At 50.0% G+C, this 21,460-nt stretch overlaps 1 protein-coding gene across 1 annotated transcript in view; it reads left to right on the top strand.

Annotated features, from left to right (window-relative positions):
- The window catches only part of MEGF9 (multiple EGF like domains 9), a 45,382-nt gene extending 24,359 nt beyond the window's left edge, over positions 1-21,023 (top strand). The window contains exons 3-6 of the mRNA XM_077787952.2: positions 10,940-11,079; positions 14,346-14,489; positions 15,386-15,658; positions 19,265-21,023. Of these exons, the coding sequence (XP_077644078.2) occupies positions 10,940-11,079; positions 14,346-14,489; positions 15,386-15,658; positions 19,265-19,719 (1,012 nt within the window). The 3' untranslated portion in view covers positions 19,720-21,023. The remainder of the gene's footprint in view (positions 1-10,939; positions 11,080-14,345; positions 14,490-15,385; positions 15,659-19,264) is intronic.
- Positions 21,024-21,460: the final 437 nt, after the last annotated feature.

Raw genomic sequence — 21,460 nt, 5'->3', positions numbered from 1 at the left:
CAGCAGGGACCTCCCCAGCCTGTCCTCTGCACCATTTCACAGCCTGGAGGGATGTGGGAGATGCTCATTCTCAGCCATTCAGAGACAGCACAGGGCAAGATGTGGAGGGAGATTTGGGGAGGGGGGATGTTGCTAACAGAGATCACTCTGTTTCCCTTCCCGGCTCAGAGGGGTTTGCTGCAGACAGAGATGACCTCTGGGTGTTTAAAAAGAGAAAAATAGGTCATCTGTCTGTGTTGTAGGGCTGGGGGCATCAGAAGGGCTGTGAGATGGGCAGCCTGGTGCGTAGTGATGCGTGTGGGAAAATGCAGTGGGACACCAAGGCCAGCAGGGCAGGTGCTCCCCTTGCTCCTGTTGTGTCAAAGTGGGCACCAGGGCTGGGCACAGCTCCTGCCTGTCTGCAGCTGGCGTGGCTGGGGGCGGGCACTGGGGTGTGGGGCATCCCTGCAGTGGGATCTGATGGGAGGGAGAGCCCATTGCAGGGAAATGCGTGTGTGAGTCCAGGAAGGGATTTTTGGCTCTCATGCTGGAGCCTGGGTGGCTGCTGAGCAGTCCCTGCAGGAGCAGTGGTGTCCCTCAGGCAATCTCTGCTCAGGGATGAGGCACGCAGGCATTGCCCAATACCAGCAACCAGCTACTGTTTTGTTGACATGGAAAATCCTGCAAGTTGTACTATTTATTTATTTAATAAAGCACAAGCCCAACTCGACTTGCACAAACGAATTCCTGTGTGAGGCTTCAGAGGAAAGCCATGGCTGTTCCAGTGGGGCTCTGGGTGAAACAGCAGCAGAGATTTTGGACTCTGACCCTTTTTAAGAGTGGCTGATTGGAGGGCAGAGTGCCCAAAGGCTGAGCCCTCGGGGCACACAAAGATCCCTTTTAGGTTTCAGTCAGCTCGCCCAGGCTCTTGTAAAAGTGCCTTTTAAAGCACCACCATATGATGATTATCAGTATTATTTCTCAGCTGGCCAGATGGCAACCCAAGTTCCCTGTTTGTTAACTAGACCTCAAATGCAGACCATCAAACAAAAATTAAAAAAAATCTCTTTCCTGAGGCACAGAGTTGATTTTGGGAGTGAACATTGACCTGACATGCTGTCGCTATGAATGGGCTCCATGGCTGCTAATCAAAGGTCTGTTTTGGTGGTGGTTTAAATTTGATTATCTAGGAAGATCCACACAGATCCCCCTGTGGGATGGCAGAGCATTTCTGTGCTCTGGTTTGAGTGGGTTTTTTGTTAGATGAAAAGCTGTGTGTGGCTCAGGCTGGAGCTTGCTGAGGGGCTGGATAGAGTCTTGGGCTGCTCAGAGAGAGCTGACGCATCTTGGGGAGAGGGAGGGAATTGTCCCTGCTGTGGTTAACGCCTAGAAACTTCAGAAAAAAGCACATTTCTTTGGGTTGGATGTGGTGCAGATGCTTGCTAAAGATAGCTGTGGCCTGGAAGTGTTCACAGTCCATAGAGGAAGGGTGGAAAAAGAGGCTGAAGTTTCAAGGGCCATGGTCAAGGTCAGAGTGGTGGAGAATGAGGATGGTGACTCATGTCAGCACGGGCTGGGCTGGAAGGGCTGTGTCCCTGCTGCTCAGCTCTGGGGACAGTGACAAGTGGGGAGGGTGCCTGGCAGTGGCCTCAGCCCACGGGGATGTGGTCCCAGCCAAGAGCTGTCCCCACCATCTCTCACCATCTTTTGGGCCCCTTGAGTTGAAGGCTGTGCTGTGTGTCCTCTGAGGAAACCAGAACTTCCCAGCCTGCTGGAGGGAGTGAAAGGGATCACTGCTGCTGGAGAAAGTCACCATGCCCAGGCTGGCCAGCCCACATCTCCCAGCCTTGCACCCCTGTGAGATTCTTTTCCCTTTTTTCCTTCATGTGAGCAGTCCTGTGCCTCAACTCTCATCTCTGGCTCCCTGAGGCTGGGCAGGGAGCCAGGGCAGAGGCAGCAGGAGCAGGCTGGGGTTGGTGGTAGCCAGGGCAGCAGTGGGAGCACTGGGGCTCCTCACGGTGCTTCTGGCCCTCTGCACCCCGTGCAGCTTTGCCCAAAGTGCCACCCGTGTCCCCAGCTGAGCCAGGGAGCGTGAGGCAGCACACAGACCTGGGGTGAACAGGGTGAGCGAGGGAGGTTTGGTTTCAGGAGCCTTTAGTTCTGCAGCCCTGGTGCCCTGGAGTGAGGAGCTGTGCAGGCACAGCTTTAAACACACACTGAGATAATTCTCCATGTAAACCTGGCCTCTGGCTGCGGGCTTTGAAGGATCAGGACTGCAGGCAGCACCAGGCCAGCCTGGATGAGGCAGCATCCCCTTCCTGGGGAGCAGGAGATGGCAGATGACTCTGCAGTTTTTGGTTTGTTTATTTTTACCTTGCTGGCAGCACTGCCCATCCCCACGTGGGACTGCAGACACTGCCCAGTGTGACCCAGCTCGTCTGCAGGAGGGCTGACCTGGATTTACCTCCTTTGAGGTGTTTATCCCAACTTTTCCTAGCCCAGCACTTGGGTGTGTGCAGCTCTTCCTTTCCTGGAGCTGTGGGGGCAGTGTGTTTAGCCCACGAGCAGCTGGTCCTGCGTGGGTGCTCCTGTGGGTTTGGGATGTGAACGGGGGAGAAGCAGAGATGCTGCTAAGAGATGCTGCTGCCTGGCAGAAGGGTTCAGCCCTCAATTTCCTGCTTCCCTGGGGGGTTTTGTTTTTTAAACTTGTCCTGGTCCTAGGGGAGAAAGGTGATGCAGCAGTACCTGTGCCAGGGAACACAAGGAGAGCTGTGGCTGCTGGGGGTTTTAGGGATCACAGAATCAGAGAATATTTTGAGGTGGAAGGGACCCACAGGGATCATCCAGTCTGACTGCTGACCCTGCGCAGACACCCCAGCAATCCCACCCTGTGCCTGAGAGTGTTGTCCAAGCATTCCTGGAGCTCTGGCAGCCTTAGGGCTGGGATCATTCCCTGGGGAGCCTTTTCCAGTGCTCAACACCCTCTGGGGGAAGGAACTTTTCCTGGTATCCAGCCTAAACCTCCCATGACACGGCTTTGCCACATGGTTTACCTAAACCCAGGCTAACCATCTAAACTGGGTTAGGTTTTTCCAGTTCCCTTAAAAAACTCTAAACTAATCATGCACCATTGTCTCTAGTGCAAACAGATGCCTGTTAAATTGGGATCTGTGGATCAGTTTAAGTTGCTCCCTCTGCCTGTGCCTCAGTTTCCCCATAAGTAGAAGGTCAGTGGGAAGCAGAAGCTCCAGCAGACAGCTTGAAGGTGATCTCTGCTCTCCTTTGGTTGCTGTGGGCTGAAACCCCATGGCCAAGGGTGCAGTGCTCTGCTTCTTTGCTGGTCCAGCAGCCTTTCCTTATTGCTGGCTGCAGACAGCCCTGTGATCCTAATTCCTGCATGGCTTGTGCTGCAGGCTTGGCATAAGTCATGTGAGAGAGAGCTCCTGTCACTCATTTCCAGTGAAAAAAAAGGGAGAAAAAAATAACACACACATGTAAGTGCCCGGGTGTTAATTCAGAGATGCTTTGCCCCCTCAAGGGGACCTCAGGCTTTGTGTTTGTGTTAAAAAGAGTGGAGGCAGTGTCCCTGGGAGCATGTGGACATGGCTGTCCCCTGGAGCAGGGATGCTGCGAGGCCAGGCAGGGAGGGCAGTGGCCATCCCTGTGTGCTGCCTTTGGGGTGGGGTTCTGTGTGCAGAGGCTGATCCTGTGACCCCAGCTCGTGGGGATTTGTAAGAGCCTGGCTGCTGAGGGTAAGGGCAGCAGCACTGGACAAAGTGCTCTGTTGAGACCTTTGAATAAGGGCTGGGGGTTCTGAGGGAGCTGGGGAAAATGGGCAGGGAGAGCCACACACTGGGATTGAGGAGCTGGTGGGATGTGGGAAGGTGCAGAGAAACTGTGGGGGGCAGCCTGGTGGGGCACAGTGTGGACACACCTCGCACCTCCTGTGAGGCAGGACTTGGTGGGGTTTTTTCAGGGGTCAGGAAATGCAGGTCCATTGAAATTCAAAGTTTTTGTGGAGCTTTACCAGCCTGCAGGGCTGCTGGCCATCCCAGACCCTGGAGGTTGTTTGGGGGAAGTGATGGAATTCTTGTTTTGCATAGATAAAGTCTTCATTTTCTGTCTGCAGAGTGTCATCACACTTCTGAAATGTCTCTCTTTTGCGTGGGATCTGTCTTTCCATTCTGCTGTATTTTAGCAGTCCAGTAAACCACATCAGGCCCTGCTCCCCTTTGGAGATGTGACCTTGGGAGCTGAAATCCTCAAGGACTTGTGCTTTACATCCCCCTCAAAACCAGACAAACCCCCTTTTTCTCTTTAAAAAGACTGCTCTCCCTTTTATAGATCGGATGAGCACAACTGGTGGCTCATTATCTCCCAGTAATGCCTTGTCAGCATCGCTCTGCAGAGAACAGATCTTGTTTTGTAGCGGAAATTATTACATGTGGACGTCAGAAAAGCAGAAGAATACCCTGTTAAAGCCTATTTTTCTGCATGGTTTAATTATCTAAATCTCTCACATCCTTTACATCTGATTAGCTCTCCTCCCCTCTGCCTCCACAAGAAGGTAAAGGTACCTGAACCCATTTTTATTCAGTTGCAGACAGGAATGGGAAATGAATGAGTGACTGGACACAGCAGCAGGGAAAGGTGGATTGTTATCATCTCCCCTATGGTAATTATGGCTTCTCAGAAATCCTGTTATTTTGTGGGTTTTCCATCAGGCATTGCTGTTCCTGCATTGTCTGCTGCAAACTTTGCTGCTCTGGCAAACACTGGCTGCCCTCAAAAAGAAATATGGGCTCAACTGCTTCAGCTTTTGTGGCTAAATTCTGGTTGGGGGGCAGTGCCCAGCGTGAACTTCAGGCACTGCTTGTGCCCTGAGTCCTCCTCTGCTGCCTGAGCAGAGGCCTGGGGGGTGGAGGGACCCCTTTGGGCAAAACAGAGGTGTTCAGTGCAGACCAGCCCCATCTCCCTGGCACCCCACTGATGTGTCCTCCTCTGCACCCAGGGTCCCTGGCCCATTCCTGCACACCATCCCCAGAGGCTGCTCTGGGAACCAGCACCCACCAGCTGAGGCTGGCACTTTGCTGTGAGTGAGGCTTCTGCCCATGGAACTGTGCAGGAACCCATCCAAGGCCCCTCTCCAGGGCCATGTGGACTTTCCATTGCCCCCTCCCCTGCCTTCAAGGGCACCTGGAGGGGACAGCACAGCTTGGAGACTCCTGGCTTTCCAGAGCCAGCCTGGAATTCCTGGCTTTCCAGAGCCAGCCTGGAGATTCCTGGCTTTCCAGAGCCCTCTTGGAGACTCCTGCCTTTCCAGAGCCCTCCTGGAGACTCCTGCCTTTCCAGAGCCCAGCCTGGGGATTCCTGCCTTTCCAGAGGCAGCCTGGAGACTCCTGGCTTTCCCTGGCGGGGCGCTGGGGCTGCGGAGGCGGTGGTGGCCAGACAAGGTGGCCCTTTGACATTTACAGAGTGGCCTTTCAGAGCTGTGAAGTGTCCCTGCTCTGTCGAGGGCTGCCCTACAAAACAGCTGCCGTGCCCCAGCACAGAGTGAGGAATGTGGCACACAATGGGCCAGTGTTGGCCCCATAAAGCTCTGCTTCTTGTGCCCTCCACAAAGGGGCTCAGAGCGGGTGGCTGGTGCAGGGCTTGGCCCTGGCCCCACTGACTCTCCCACAGAGCCACCTTGGCCACCAGCAGCTTTGGGTTGAGCTGAGGGAGTGGGGAGGAGGAACCCAGTGTGGGGCTTTTTCCTGCTCTCCCCTTCCCCACGTGCTGATATTCCATAAGTGACTGACAGAAAAGTCAGCATGTGGGTTGTGAGGGTTCTTGGTGTCCTGAGGATGAGAGGATGTGGCCTCAAGCGGCACCAGGTTGGATTTTTTCATGGGAAGGGTTGTGAAGCATTGAAGGGGCTGCCCAGGGAGGTGGGGGAGTCCCCATTCCTGAAGGTGCTCAGCAGACTGGACATGGCACTCAGTGCTCTGATGATGATCACTCAGAGGCTGGGCTCAGTGATCATGGGGGCCTTTTCCACCTAAATGATTCTGTGATTCTGAGTTTTAACAACACTGCTTTCCCACCAAAGTGTCTTGGAGCATTTAGCTTTCAAATGTGAACTTTTCCACATTGCCCAGGAAGGTGTAAGAGAGATTTATCCCCTGGCTGCTGTCAGACATCACAGAAAATCAGCACTAAAGGAGCCCAGCTCGCTGGAGGAACACACCATTTTTGGAGACATCTCTTCTGAATCCTCCTAATCTTGTGCAGAATCCTTTTGTCTAATCCCATCAAAGTGTGGCAAAGCCTTTTCATGGGGTTTGTTTTAAAGATGCTCGTGGCTGAACACGATTTCCCCTGTTCCCAGGGAGCTCTGTCGCTGCTGGGAATCGTCTGTTCCAGGGACACCCCGTGCCCTGCTGGGACAACTGATGGCATTGCTGTCACTGGGGCTTCCCAAGGGGACAGGTGAAGCTGGAGATGCCACCTGGAGATGTCCAGGGAAGGGCTGGTGTAGCCCTCACTTTGCTGTCTCTTGGGCAGTGTGTCCCTGCCCATCTCTCCTGGGGCTGCTCAGGGAGACGCTGAGCTGGGCAGGGTGTGGGCCTGTGCTCTGTGCTTCAAGGGGAGACAGTAAATGGATTTGGAAAAACTCTTGTTGTAGGTTTTGCATGGCTCACCTGCAGGGCATGGTTTAAGACCCATGGAAGCTCCCTCCTTTTCTGCCTCTGCCCTAAAATCTTACCAATCTCATATGTTTTGAGAGGCACAAGAGCTTGTGTTGTGCTGTTTTGGCTGGGTCTGACATGGCCAGAGAGTCCCTGGGCTCTGACTGGGGCATCCAGGCTTTTTTGGTGTCTGGGAATATATTCAAAATTAATTTCTCCCTTCCTTCTCCTTAGGAAAAAAAAAAAAAAACCAAAACAAAAAAACCACACCAGAAAAAAAAAAAAAAAAAGGAAGAGAGGAATGAATGGAGCTTGCTGAGGGTTTTCTGTTAGACCATTAACTGTGCACAGCTTGTCTCCCAACAGCCCCTAAGGCCATGGTCCTTCATCCTCCCATCCATCTTGTGCTTGTCATGTCCCTGCTAAAATCAAGATGTTTCTGTGGAGGAGGAGACCCCTTGCAGATGTGGCTGCACATTGTGGTCTGTCTCAGATCACAGACACTTGAATGCTTTTTATCCCTTGTGATGAGGCCTTGAGCTCCTGTGCAGTCTGTGCTGAGCAGTGCGCAGTGAGGACCTTGCCCGAGCTCCCAAGCCCAGCCCCTCTCCGTGTCCTTCCCCAGCCACAGATGTGGCAGGAGACCCTCTGCAGGATACTCTGTGCCTTCAGGGGCTTCTCTGGTCCCTGTGCCCTGCTCCTGAGACACTTCCAGGTGGGGGCAGAACTGTCTGCACTCCTCCTCTTTACCAGGGGAGTGCTGGGGTGTCTCTGCTGTGTCCCCTTGGCTTCTGTACCTGTAAAGCTGCAGTCCCGTGTAAAATCCCACCTCAGGGAACATTTGGTTACCACCAGTGACACAAATCTCTTTGCAAGTGAAGGATCCTGTGGCTCTTTCCCCTTGAGAGGAGAGGAAGGGAGCTGTGGGGACTGGAAATGAAACCAGGCTGGCTTTTTGCAGACATAATTTGGGGTGTAGGCTGTCCCCTGCCCCAGTGTTTTATTTACACTGCCCTGCCCCATGGCTGTGGGAATGCTGCTGCCTGGGGTGGCTGTGTCCCAGTCCAGCCCCAGGCTGTCTCCTGAGGCAGAACATGCACCCTGAGGGATGAGGGTGCTCAGGTGATCCAGCTCCTGCCTTGGGGGGGTCCCAATCCTGGCCAAATGTGGCCCTTGTCCCCAGAGGGTCACATCATTCCATGCTGGCTGTGGCTGCCCTGGCCAGCAGTCACTGCCTGCTCCTTTTGCCAGTGCTTCATGTGCTGGTGATGGCTTTAATCAGTGGGAAACATCTGTAAACTTGATGGATGATGTGATGGTGATACACACCACCTACACGGTCTCCAGAGTGAGTGCATTCATAAAAATCTGGTAGAAACCAATGCTGGCAGGAGACTTTGGTAACTGGAAGCCTGGTTTTATCACAATACATATTTGTATCAATTCTTTGAGAGCTGAACACTGGCTGGCTTCAGAGGGGTTAATCATCATCTGAAGTGGAGTTGAGTATTGATGTTGCTGCATCAAAACGTTTCCTTCTTCCCATCCCCCTCATTCTCCCCACTTCCCCCCAAAAAGAAATTCTTGGCTGATACTCAAAACTCAGTTCAGTTCTCACTGTGCAAGTTTTAAACTGTGGGTCTTTTCTTTCGAATTTCTGGATTTTTATGGGCACAATTGGTCTGTTAACAGGATTTTTTTTTTTCTTGTGGTTTCAATGCATTTATATCATTGACCTTTGCTTTAAAAAGTGTCTGACAGACTTTGCTGGGCTGGAGCTATAAAAAGGAGTGTTGTAAGGGGGCTTTATTCTGTGGAAGCAATGACCACAGGCAAAGCTTTATATTTGCTGAGTGATTTAATTCTTGCACATGCAGGACTTGGCTCTGTGCCATGTGTAACATGTTGAGAAAAGGTCTGTTCAAGAGGCATTCAAACCAAACTTTCCAAACAGTCTTTTTTTTTTTTCTTTCTTTCTTTTTTTAAGCTTTCTTTCCTGTTATTTCTAAGCTAGTGAGTAAAATCAAGGGACTGTGCCCCAAAATGCTGAATTGAGCTCCAGCAGGGTCATTGGGGAAATAAACCTCCTTGAAAAAAATAAAATGGGAGTCTGTGTGGAAGCAGGGAGGAATAGGAGGGTGTCATTGAGAAAAAGGGTGGATCAGGGACATGAGGGAGTCAGACAGAACTCTCTGAACTCCAGGAGGAAGCCAGGGAGGGTGAATATGATGTAGCTCAAATTCTTGGTCCTACAAAACCCTGCTCATATGCTGCATCCCCAAAAGATGTGTTTTCAGGCTAAACATCAGATTTTCCTCCCCACAGCACGTGCTTTTCCCTGCCTGTCCCTGCCCTCTTACAGGAATAGCGGTAGCAGTCAGGAGCAAATAATAAAAAGCTGCTTTTTGTTTGCGCTTATTTTAAACACTGTGACAACGTTTGGATTAATGTTGGGTCTTGTGAAAAGCTCTTTAAAAGTCAAACATTCTGAGCTGCTTACCAGCCAAACATTCTGAGCTGCTTACCAGTGTGCCTTTGAATTTTGCATCTGCCTGCTGCACTTCCAGATAATGGTCTGGAGAGCAAGGAAACATCATATTTCTTTCTTCTTCTTGTAATCAGACCATTAAATATGCTTGAGATTTCAGATTCTGCAACTATTTAGTTGTGTAGCCCCTTGGGCTGAGGTCCATATTTCGGCGAGTAGTTCCTTTTCCTTTGGCAAACAAACAAACAACAGAAATACTGGATTATGCGAATTTCTAACAGAAGCAATGTCTTGCCCCAAACATCACAATCTACTGCATTTTAGTTAAAAACAACACATCAACAGTGCATCAAATATCTATTAGTTTTGAACAGCAGATTTTTCTGGAGTCTTTTAGGAGCAAATTGTGCCTTGCTCAGTCTTTCCAGGAGGAGAGGGGGAACAATGGATGAGCTTTGTGCAGGCACAGTGAGCCCTGAAATGGTGACTTTAAAAGGTATTTCAAAGGTGTTTAAAAGGTGTTTGAACAGGGTGGAGGTTACCCAGGGGAGAGCTCAGAGGGTGATGCAGCCTGTAAGGGCTGTCTGTGGGTCTGTGTGTGTCACCTCCTCTGCAGATAAATCCATCACCTGGAGGGGACTGAATGCTGTTTATTTGGGTTGCTGCCCTGGTTCCCTGCAGCAGGCAGGGCTGGGGTTCCTGCAGGTCTCCCCAGGGCTGTCGGGGTTGTGCAGAGGCACGGGGTGCTCTCTGTCCCTTGGCTTGGCTGTTCCCAGTGTGCAGGTGGGATGAGGCACCTCCAGCAGTGGCTGTGCCCAGGGCTGGGTGGGAATTGATCCATTCCTGTGATTCCTCTGGGAGCTGAGCTAAATGCTGCCTGTGTATAAAGTCTGTTATGAAAGCAAAGTGTTGGAAGCCTCTGTGTGGAGAGAGTAGCATGGAAAGCCAAAGGAATGAGAGTAACCTTTGCTTTTTATAGCTCCTGGTATTTGTTTGCTCATGGCAGCCACCAGCAATGCCCTCTGTGTTCACAGCGCAGTGCTCCACCCTCCCTGCAGTGCCCAAGTAAACAGCTCCTGTCTAGGTCAGCTGGAGTGGAAACCTCTGCTGGGGAGGGGAGAAGCCTCTCTTGTCTTCCCCTGCTTTACTGCCTAGAATTCACCAGGAGAGAGGGGCCTGGCCCAAGTGTCCATGGAGATGGGGAAGGGATAAATGGGACCATGGAGGAGAAGAGGAGGGAGTGCAGATGGCTGACACCTGCCCTGGCTGGAGCCAAGCAGGACACGTGAGCTGCTGCCCTGGCTCCCAGGGGAGCCAGGAGGGCAGCTGGTGAGAAGGGAATTGTCTACTCACACAAAAATCTGGGAGGTGCTGCTCAGCGCTGATGTGGAAGGGAGAGGATGACCCACGTGGGTGCTCTGAGATTGTCCAGGCACAGTGACCATGGGTGTGTCCATGGGTCCCTGCAGGACCCAGGGCTGGTGCAGGGGGGACAGGGACTCCAGAGGGGCTGCGGGAGCATCTGCTGGGGTTGATGCAAGGGAATGGCTGTGGGCCAAGGCTTTCTGGAATGACCAATGATTTCTGGTGCCCAGCTGGAAATTGCTGTCAGGGCAACTGGCTTGGCAGACACTCGTCTTTTCTTGAACTCTACATCACTTTTTGGAAGTGTTTCTCCCTGGGTTTCATGTCCTGCTGCTGGCAGAAAGGAAGACAGGGACTCCAAAATCCTGCCTGCAGGTTTGTACCTTGGATGCCTCCCAGCACAGCCAGATCTCACTGTTTGTTTTTCCCTCTGCAGCTCTGGGAGGTGCCAGTGCAAAGTTGGTGTCACGGACCTGAAGTGTGACCGGTGCAGTGAGGGCTACTACAGGTTCAATGAGACCACGTGTGAGCCCTGCCAGTGCAACAACCACTCCCACACCTGCGACAACTCCACAGGTGATGATGTCCTCTTGTCACCACGGGCTGCAGGCTTCACTTGCCATCTCTGTCTCTGTTCACACTCTGCTCCTATCCCCTTCATCTACACCTTTTTGCCTTGTGTACCCAAAATCTTTACCTTAAAGCTGAAATGGAAATGGAAGGTTGGGGTTGGTCTCCTTTGAGGGAAGGCAGTGAAGGCTGTGTGCTTTAGCCCAGGCTGCAGTGCAGAGCCCTAATTCAGCAGCCTGTATCAAAAACTGGGGCTCTATTGTTCTTTGCACTTACACAAACACACAACATGGGCTTTTAAAGACCTTTTGTTTAGCTGCTGTTTACCTGGAAACATACTGTGCTGGCACTGACGTAAGGGGACTTGCTGCCACAGATAACAGGATTAGAGCTGCTAAAAACTGGCAGCATCTAATTAATACTGCCCATTTTTCATAAATTGGCCTTGTTCATTTTCCTGGATTATTTCTTTGACTGTCTCTCACTCAGATGTTGATAGAGTGCAAATGTTGAGGTACCTGTGCTTGAACAGATTCTGGGAGGGCAGGGGGAGCTTAACTGCTTTGCCATCTCACCTAGGAGGAGGGATCCTGGAGGAGCTCTGTCATGGGACTGCCTGCACAACCCCCCTTCAGCCACAGCACTCACTTCAAATTCCAAATGCTCCTCAAAACTTACAGGCTGAAGGGCACTTCTGTAATATTCGTCCAGGAGTAATAATTATAAGTAATGTTGTGGAATTTGTTGGCAGAGAGGCAGAGCTCATGAAATCGGGTATTTCTGGGTGATTTGTACCTGTGTGCTCTCTCATGGGCTGTGTGTTTGCAGCAGAGGAATGCCCTGGTCCGTGGGCACTGGGTCTGCATTCCCTGGGGGTGAATTCCTGCCTCTCTTGAGCACGAATTACTGCATTCACTCCTATACTGAATTCTGTGTGCTTATGTCCTGCCAGTACTGAGGGATACAAGGCTGTCACTAAAGCTGTGCACACATCAGCTGTCTTACTGATTTGGAGCTGGGTGTGTGGGTTTTGTGAAGGAGGAGGATAATCTGCTCTTCCTTTTTTCTCCTTCAGTGTTCTTCCTGCTCTCAATTTATCAAAGAAAACCCAGCACAGACCTTGCTCCTGGGATGGGGCTGCTCTTTCTGCTGGGATTGTCCAGTGCTGCCCACAGCATTGCAATGAAAACCCCTCATTTTGCTTAATGCCCTATTGTTGATTTGACAAAAACTTTATGCTGCTGTGGCTGAGGGAACCAAACAAAACCAGAACAGAGAACGAAGTTGATTAAAAATTAGATCTGATGCCTGCTCTAGAGACTGCACTCTGTGTGACCTCCCCAGCTTTACATCAATTCTGTGTAGCTTTTCCAATTTTCAAAGTTTTTTCCCATTACTGCTATACTTTGGGCTCCCTCTGCTGGCTCTGCAGCCAGCTCCTGCTTGGCATCGCTCTGGCCAGGAGGAATATTTAAAATTACTGGGCATAAATAAATAACTTGGGCAGCAGGAGCTCCCCAGCTGACAGCACTTCCTCTGCCACGACCCTTGTGCTCCGTGGTGAGTCTGTGCACTGAGGTGGGCTGGTGTTTCCCAGGTGGGGTCCTGTGAGGTCTGATCCATCCTGAGGGCATTATCAGCATGAGAATTGCTATTAATTATTAAGGCTCTCCACAGTGATACCTGATTGCATGCCCGTGTGTGCTCTGCCTGGCTGAGCAACCTGCTGACTCAAGGAAACACAGCCATTTGCAGGGCTGCTGGAGATGGATGTGGGTGATTTCTGCTGATGGGAAAGACATTGGTCCTGAAATGACCAAGGCAACACAGGTGTGATTCCAGATTTTTGCCCCTGTTAGTACCTGGGGAGCCTTGCTGTGACCAGGCAGATGAACTTCCCTGCCCAAGACATCCATCCCACTGAAACAGCTGATCCAGGTTTGCAGCTGGAGAAACCAAGCATAGCAGATAACATCCCCCTCTAAACCTGCCATCTCTCCCACAAAAACCACTGGCTCGTGCCTGACAGGCTGCTGAGGGAAGAGCAAAGAGCGTGTGGGAGGTGACGCTGAGCAAGGGGTGCTGGCAGGGCCCTGCTGGGTGGGTGAATCAGCCACTTCCTGGGTTTGCTTCCTGCCCTTGGCATCAGGGCTGGCTGCAAGGACATGCCAGGCTGCCTGGGGATGCTTGGCTGTGGAGTCATCACTGTGGGAATTGAGGAGCAGCAGCCGTGTTGGGCTTGTGAGGGAGCCAAACTGTTCTGATATTAATAAGAAAATTTGCCGTGGTCTTTATAACGGTCAGCACAAACCTCAATCAGGATTTTTTCCCTGTGGTTGATGTTGATATGAGACTTCCCCATCCCCCAGCAGCACTGCTGGAGCAGCTCAGTGGATCTGTCTGTGCTCTCCCACTACTCTGGGCTACCCCAGTTTATAGAAAGGGCTGTTGCCTTTGCAGAGTCTGGTACATGGGATTTAATCAAATCTTCCCTCAGCTCCCTGCCACCTCACTGAGGAGCCAGCTGAATTACAGCATGTTCCTGGTGATGGATGGGCTTTATATAGAGGCTGTGCTTTTGTAACTAAGGAGATTTTTCTTCTGGGTCACAGTAGTATCAAAATGCAATTTGGAGGCCATTAGGAGAGGCGTCTGTGAATTCACGGCAGATTGAGTTTGTGATTCAGGGGCTTCCCCAGGAAGGGCAGCTGGCTCACGAGCCCCCACTTCTCTGCTTCTCTGGGAAGGTCAGTGACTGCTGCTGCCTTGTCCGGGGGTGGAGGAGCTGGAGCTGTGCTGGTAGGATGGAGCTGCCTGCCCCCAAAGCAGGACAGTGGCATGTTCTCATCCCTGTCCACCAGGTGGACAGGAGGAGGCTCACCCAAAAAACCAAAGGAATAAACCTCAGGCACCCCCTCATGAGATCAGGGGACTCAAAGCATCAGTGTTCTATCTCACTGGTACAAATGCAAACTGAAACTGCTTTCAATTTTAACACTGATAACTTGTGTTTACCTGCAGTGACCTTTGAGTGGTGAGCTGTGGGGCCTCTGCTGGGGCCACCTGCTTTTTCACATTATCTGTGTACATGTGCAGCGAGGGGATGAGCATCAGAAGGTCATAAGAGGCCAGGATCATGTTTTGGCCAGAGGGCATCCAAAACCACCTGTGAGCTCTGATAATTGAGTGTGTTCCACACGGATTCTTGCTCCAAATGTTCTGCTCCAGTTCCTGCTGCTGAATGTTTGCTTGTTCTCCTCTCTGTTCCTCAGGCACCTGCCTGGACTGCCAGGAGAACACGGAGGGGAAGCACTGTGAGCTCTGCAAGGAGGGTTTCTATCGGAGCACCCATCCTGCCCACGGCTGCCAGCACTGCCCCTGCTCCATTGTGGCATCCACTGGCACCTGCCACTTACGTGAGGCTTTGTTTTGGTCTAATTCCTCATAATGAAGGTTGCTCTTCTCTTTTAAATTGCCCCTCAGAGTGTCTCAGCCCAGCAAGGTGTTTTATAGCCTGTGGAGCTCCTGTTTGTAGGCACTGGAAGCAGCACCTGCTGTGATGGGTCCCTGGTGCTTATGTTGCCTCTTGTGAGAGCAGCTGTGCAGGGGAGGGATCAGAATCACAAAATGGTTTGGCTTGGAAGGGATCTTAAAGTCTACTTCCAGCTCCCAGTGTGTTGCTGCAGTCTGCTCTGAAGAACCTGCAAAATTTTGCAGAAAGCTGCTGAGCTCGTGGCAGGCAGGAGGGGGGCAGGGGGAGCTCAGCAGTGCCATGTAGCCCTCCATACTTCGGAGTCTGCTTCCAAACATCTCCATGGGACTCCATGCAGAGATTCCCCAAGGTAACTGAGAGAAGTTAGAGTTGTAATAGTCATGTGTAAGACTTTTTTTGATATTTCCCTAATCCATTTTGCAAGCAAGCTGCTTCTGGCTTTGTATAGGCCCAAAAGTTCCTTTGGATTGCAAGCATCCCTGATATAATTCCAGCTGTTCTCTGAAATTGCCTGTTTGAGATGGAAGTGTTCAGGAATAATAATCTATTTCCTTAGCAACATGCTGAGTTTGCTCTGTGAGGTTGGTGCAAGGCATCAGAACTCCCCAAAACTGTTTTTTCTTTACTAACAGAGAAAATGCTGCAGTTCAAAAGTTGTGTTTTCAGCTCAGAATTTGAGATTGGTCAATACTTGTGGCTGCTGATTTTTGTCAGGGTGCCTTGTGTTCAGTTCCCATAGAACAAACCCCACAGAACAAATCCCAGGTGTCTCTACAAGGGACCGTGGCACATCCCTGCTTTGTTTTCTGTGTTCTCCAGTGCCTGGCCAGAGTGTCCCGAGGTGTGACAAGTGCAAGCCAGGGTACACTGGCCTCAACTGCAACCAGTGTGACAAGGGCTACTACAACTCGGACAGCATCTGCGTGAGGTGTGAGTGCAACGGGAACGTGGACCCGGCGCTGTCCCCCAGCGTGTGCCGGCCGGACAGCGGCGAGTGCATCGGCTGCCTCTACCACACCACGGGCACCCACTGTGAGCTGTGTGAGGAGGGCTACACCAGGGACTCCGAGGGCACCAACTGCACCAGGAAAGGTAAAAAATGCTGCTCAAGTCACTGGCAAGGCTCTCTGTGCAGCTGGAAAAAGGTTGGAGAGGGAATGCTGTTAATTGTTCATGTTACTTTAGGTTCATCTGGCCTCTGGTGCAGAGAAGAAAACCAGATCTTTGTAACAGAATCCTGGAATGAACTGGGTTGGAAAAGACCTGTAAGATAATCTAGTCCAGCCTATGACCTAGCACCTCCTCATCAATTAAACCATGGCACTGAGTGCTACATCCAGGCTTTTTTAAACACATCCAGGGACAGTGACTCCACTACCTCCCTGGGCAGATGATTCCAGCATGCAGCCATTGGTGCCTACGGGCCTTGAAGGGTGGTTTAGAGTTACCTCTGTAACCACCCTGATTCCAGATGCTGGCAGGCACTGCTAGTGAATAAGCTGGAAAAAACTCAATCCATTTGTAGTGTATTTAATGTAGAATGAGAGGAAATGCTTGTAGAGTTGCTCCTTCAGTGGTTATCTGGAGGTTGGATTTCATGGTGGATGTCCCACACCATGCATGGAAACATTACCAGTGTGATGTATTAGATGAAAAACCCATAGTTCAGAGAAGTATTTGGGGACAAATTTGTCCTTGTCATAGACAGAGATTCAATTCAGATCTTCCATCAGGAGCTAATGTGGCTTTCACTCTGGTGCTGCTCACTGGGTGTGTAATCACAGAGTCCTTCCCTGCTCAGGGACATGATCAGTACAAAAAAGTTGGATGCTTATTAGCTGTAACAGGACTGGAAATGGCACTTTTACATCAGCTCATCCATTACCTCCCCCTGCACAGCTCTGGCTTTGTGCATGGATCCACGTGACCTTGCTCCGTTAAGATCTGTACACGTGGCTTTGCTTGGGTACTTGCAGTTTTCACCATTCAGTTTTATTTTAATGACTTTGTTATAGCCAGTTCTCCAGTTCCTGATGTGGGGAAAGCCTTTCCTCATTCAAGGGGGCTGGGACATGCTCCTTGAGTTTTTTTCAGTCCCTGACATTTATGTTTTGCCTTTTTTATTAAGCAATTAAAAAGATGTCCAGCTTTTTTCCAGTTCCTTAAACAAAAAAAAAAAAAAAGCCGAAAAACTGACATGCTGAGGTTATTGAGCATTAACTTGGTTTAGGTTAAGATTTTCATAAATCACCTCTGCATTTGAGTGTCTCTTGGAGTGAAATCATCACCCAGTCTCTGTTTCAGTGGTCCCAGGTGAAATGAGCCAGCAGGTTCTGTACAGCCTGGGCAAAGCTCATGTATCCACTGGGGCCATCCAGGGTCTTAAACCTGACCAGGACTCTGGTGCTTTCAAGGCAGATAGAGAGGATATTCAACGGAGCAGAGCGAGTGTTTTCAGCCCCAGAGCAGGTGGTGCTCCTGCTGCCATGGGGAGGCACAGCAGGGGCTCACACTGGCGCAGTGTGGCTCTGCCAAGCACCGCGGCCTCGCCGGGACCGGGCGCGGGGCCTCCTGCCAGAGCTCCTCCACTGCAGGAGGCAGCAGCAGCTCTGCAGAGCCGGCGCTTCAGTCAAGCAGCTGGATCTGAGGCTCCCGTCAGAGCTGCCAAAGCAGCCCATTGAGGGAGCAGCTGCTGCTCTCAAGGAGCTGCTCTGGGACATCTGGAGAGCTGGCACGGCCCCGGGAGCGGAACAGGCAGCGCCGTGTCACGGCCCGGAAGCGGCGCCGGGGCCAGAGCCCGGCACTTCACCGGGACGTTCCTGGGAGTGCCAGGAAATGTCTTCACCCCAGGCCTCCGTGCCAGCCCTGAGCTGATGCTGACTCACACATAAAGCCCAGAAAAGTGCTGTTTCCTTGCTGGTGAATCAGCCATTGTCTCGGTTTTGTTTTTTCCCTACTTACAGCTTTGCCAGGGATTAAGTGTTGGTGAAGGAATTTGGAAAGGATGAGTGAATTCCTCATGCCCTTTTCCCAAAGCCAAAGTTTTCCAGGAACTTCTTGCTTCTGTCATGTTGCTTCCTATTGCAAAATTTTGCCTGTCATGCCATAGAGAAATGCCTTCTGGCATTCAGCATCCTGAGTGTCCTTATCAACCTGAGGCAGAGGAGCTGCTGCAGGGAGGGGACTCTGAGCAGGAACCTCAGTCAGGTGTGTGATGCTCCTTCCAGAGGAATTTCTTTCTCGGTTGCCTGAGCTGGGAATGTGACAGCCCAAAGTTAACTTGTGGGAGTTCCCCTGAGGGCCCGTGGCAGGACATGTGCTGAATATTTCCAGCTCCTGTTGCCATTGGAGATGCAACTTAGTGCAAAATTAGTCCTTCGGAAGTGACTATCCTCCTCAATCATAATTAGTAGATGTTCAGGAGAGCTGGAAGCTGGATCTATACAGCATGGCACCATCAGCTGTAATTGCTGCAGCTGTACGTGGATTTAAAATGAAGTTGCTTTTCTGTTGGCAGGAAGAGAGTGGGAAAGAGGATGTAGAGAGTCCTGTGGAGCAATAGGTGCAGAGAACATTCTGGCTGATTGAGGCTTCAGCTTGTGGAGTGTTCCTGTTGCCTGGACTTGAGAATCCAAAATAGATCAGGTTATTCATGTGAGGAAGTGCTTTATTAGCTACATTTATGAGCTTAATATTGCATATTTGTGGTGCTCTCTGAGGTTTGTAGCTCAGCAGGTTTGATGCAGGTGTAATGAATTCACATCCCACTTCTGAGATCTCAAGGTTAACCTGACTCCTGAACTGAGAAGGGAGTTATCCATGGCTGCTGGAAGCAAGGCAGGTTTTTGGCTATTTAATGCCAAGGAAAAAACAGAACAGCCTGGTAGTTCCCATGTTCTGATCCTTCCTGTGTGCACCTAGGCCAGCAGCTGAAACTAAACCAGGATCCCAACTGGCCTCTGCTGTGTTCAAAAGCTTCTGAAGAACATCCGCAGTCTTTCTTTATTGTGATTTGGTGACCTCCTGCTTCTGGCTGTGCAGACTGGGGATCGCCATGTGGCTTGTGTATGATTTAATTCAAAAGCAGAACTGAGGTTACTTTGCCCTTTTACCTAAAGTGGTGCAAACACTGAACCTGCTGCAAAATGCTGCGATGGCTGAGTAATTGTGGTTCATTTTTTCAGTTTTGATCTTCTTGTTTGTACAAGTAGAAATAATAATACCGTGAACAAAGTCCTACATCTGGTGCAGTGGTTGTGAAGGGTTTAAGCTCCTGGAGTTGCTGTGTCTGAGTGTGCAGCCCACACAGACACCAAGGGACACGTTGGTTCAGAGTCTAAACTTGCTGAGCTTGGTAAAGCCCCATTTTCCTGGTCTGAACTGGAGCTGGACTGGGACTTGCTGTCATCATGAGCTCCTGTATTGAACCCTGAATCATGACTGCTGCACCTGTCCCTTAGCACCAGACTTTTCAGAGGAGTCCTGTAGTTCATGGGCACTTAGCACACAGAATTATATTAAAAAACCCCTGGGCACACAACCCTGGGCAGACATCTTCTAAACTGCATTGAAAAAATACTAGTTTAGCAGTGTAGCCTTAATTGCCCTAATAACTGTGATATGAATGTCAAATCTCTTACGTTTGTGTTTGATTTTCAGCTCAGCAGATTTTTTTATTGATCATTTTTTGTTTTGTAGAAGCCACTCTTGGCCCAGAACCAACGGAGTTTACAACTTCTGCTCCAAATACCACCAAGGCCACATTCTTTTCCACGGCAGTGCTAAACAGTACTTTGTCACCAACAACTCTACAGACAATATTTCCTATAAGCTCCTCTGACAACAGCACCTCTGCTTTCGCAGATGTTTCATGGACTCAGTTTAACATCATTATTTTGACAGTGATCATCATTGTTGTGGTCCTACTAATGGGCTTTGTGGGTGCTGTCTACATGTACCGTGAGTATCAGAACAGAAAACTTAATGCTCCCTTTTGGACCATTGAACTCAAAGAGGACAACATCAGTTTCAGCAGCTACCACGACAGCATTCCCAACGCTGACGTGTCGGGGCTGCTGGAGGATGATGGCAATGAGGTGGCCCCGAATGGACAACTCACGCTGACGACTCCCATGCATAATTATAAAGCTTAGAAGTCATCCAGCTATTCCAAAGTTTGCTTCTCAAAAAGTTACAGGGCTTGTGGAAGGGGTGTCAGGATCCGTGCCAAGGCTCCATGCAGAGGAATTTGCTCTTCAGATACTCTCTGGTGCAAGGCGTGCTGTAGCTTGCAGGTGAGCAGAAGACAGTGTAGTACACCTGAATTTCAGGTAGTGTGGTGAAATGCATTCAGTGTTCTCCATAAAGATCCATAGAATTCACTGTTGTTAGAAACTGGATTATGCTGAATTGAAACTTTTTTTATGAAGAGGTGGTGGGGTGGAGAGAGCAGAAGTGGATGAGGAGTCAGAAGCTACTTGGTTTCCAGCCAACCCAACACTTGTGTCTTCATCCTTTAGTTTGAGAAGTAGCTCATGAATTAACAGTGGAATTTCAGGAAACAGATCTTTGAAAAGGCATCATCTTCATTCCTGACAGAAACTTATTTGAAAAGGAGAACAAAAAAAAAAAAAAAAAGGGAAGTAATTGTTCTACCAAAAGGCAAGTAGGAGGAATGAGTTGCACACTGAAAAAGTCACCATTATCTGTTCCCACTAAGCAGGGAAACAGGGAAAAAAAATCCTAAGAACATTTGAGTTAGGGAAGAGACTAAACTTTTTCCTTTCTGAGTATTTATACAGGGTGATGATGCTATTAAGACATAGCAATCCATTTTTTTCTAGAAGGAGTTAATGAACTTGTATAGTTTCTGTGCAAGGGAAGACGACAAGACATCTCAGGGTTGCCATGTAAAAATAAAAGCCAGGCTTAATACCCTACCCTGATAGAAATGGTGTGTTCTGTATATAAAATGTAATATATCTTCTTGGAATTGTATTTGTAATTATTTGTAAAAAAAACAAGCAACCAACTGACCAACCAAAAAATCCCCAACAACAAAACCATGAGCCCCATCCCAACCTCCCCCACTTCCCAGGTCATGTTTTAATGCTCTAGGTTTTAATTGTACAGCGGTTAGTGACGTTGTTTAAAAAAGAAAAAAATCATGAGGATTGTTTAAAATACTGTAAATGAGATGGCAATATTGTTGGAGCTGGGCCTCTGGCAAACACCAACTGCTTAAAGCTTTTCTTCCAGTCATTGAATAACTTCTTTTTTAGAGAAAATGTGAATGCTCCCTGGTTGTATCTGTCAAATTTTGCCATTCCTTCAAATACAGAGTGAATACCAGTGTTACCATGACTAGGGCTGAGTAGGTGTCCAAAAACTGGATGCACCAATGCATTCCTTGCTTTTAAATCTCTCTACAAAATGCAAATACACTGTCACAAACACATTGAGAGCCTGGGCTCATTGGCTGAGGTTCTCCCCAGTGGGTGCTTATCATGTGGAAGGATCCCACAGCCGTCCTTGCTGAGCTGACACAGCAGGGGAGACGTGCTGGAGGGCTGAGCTCAGCCCCCTGGCCTCCTGAGGGCCAAAAGCAAAGGTCCCCTGGATTTGGGTGGGAACAGCTTTGGGATGAAGAGCTCGCAGGACCTGATGTGCGCTTCGAGGCTCAGAAGGTAAAAGGGCACAGATGCTTCCAGAATTTAAAGTAGCACAAGGTGGTGGTGGGGAATCAGCTGTCCAAAAATCATCCCAGGCACAGGTTTAGAGATTTCCCTGTTTTTGGTGGGAGGTTGATGGGCTGTTAGCAGAGAGAACAACTCACAGGCACACTGCACAGGGAGGTCACACCACGGAGTTCCTGGGTTGGTACCTGCAGTGTGT

Source organism: Lonchura striata, chromosome 17 (assembly GCF_050655825.1).
Source record: "Lonchura striata isolate lonStrDom1 chromosome 17, ASM5065582v1, whole genome shotgun sequence".
Classification (NCBI taxonomy): Eukaryota; Metazoa; Chordata; class Aves; order Passeriformes; family Estrildidae; genus Lonchura; species Lonchura striata.
This window is presented reverse-complemented; position numbering and strand designations above follow the sequence as displayed.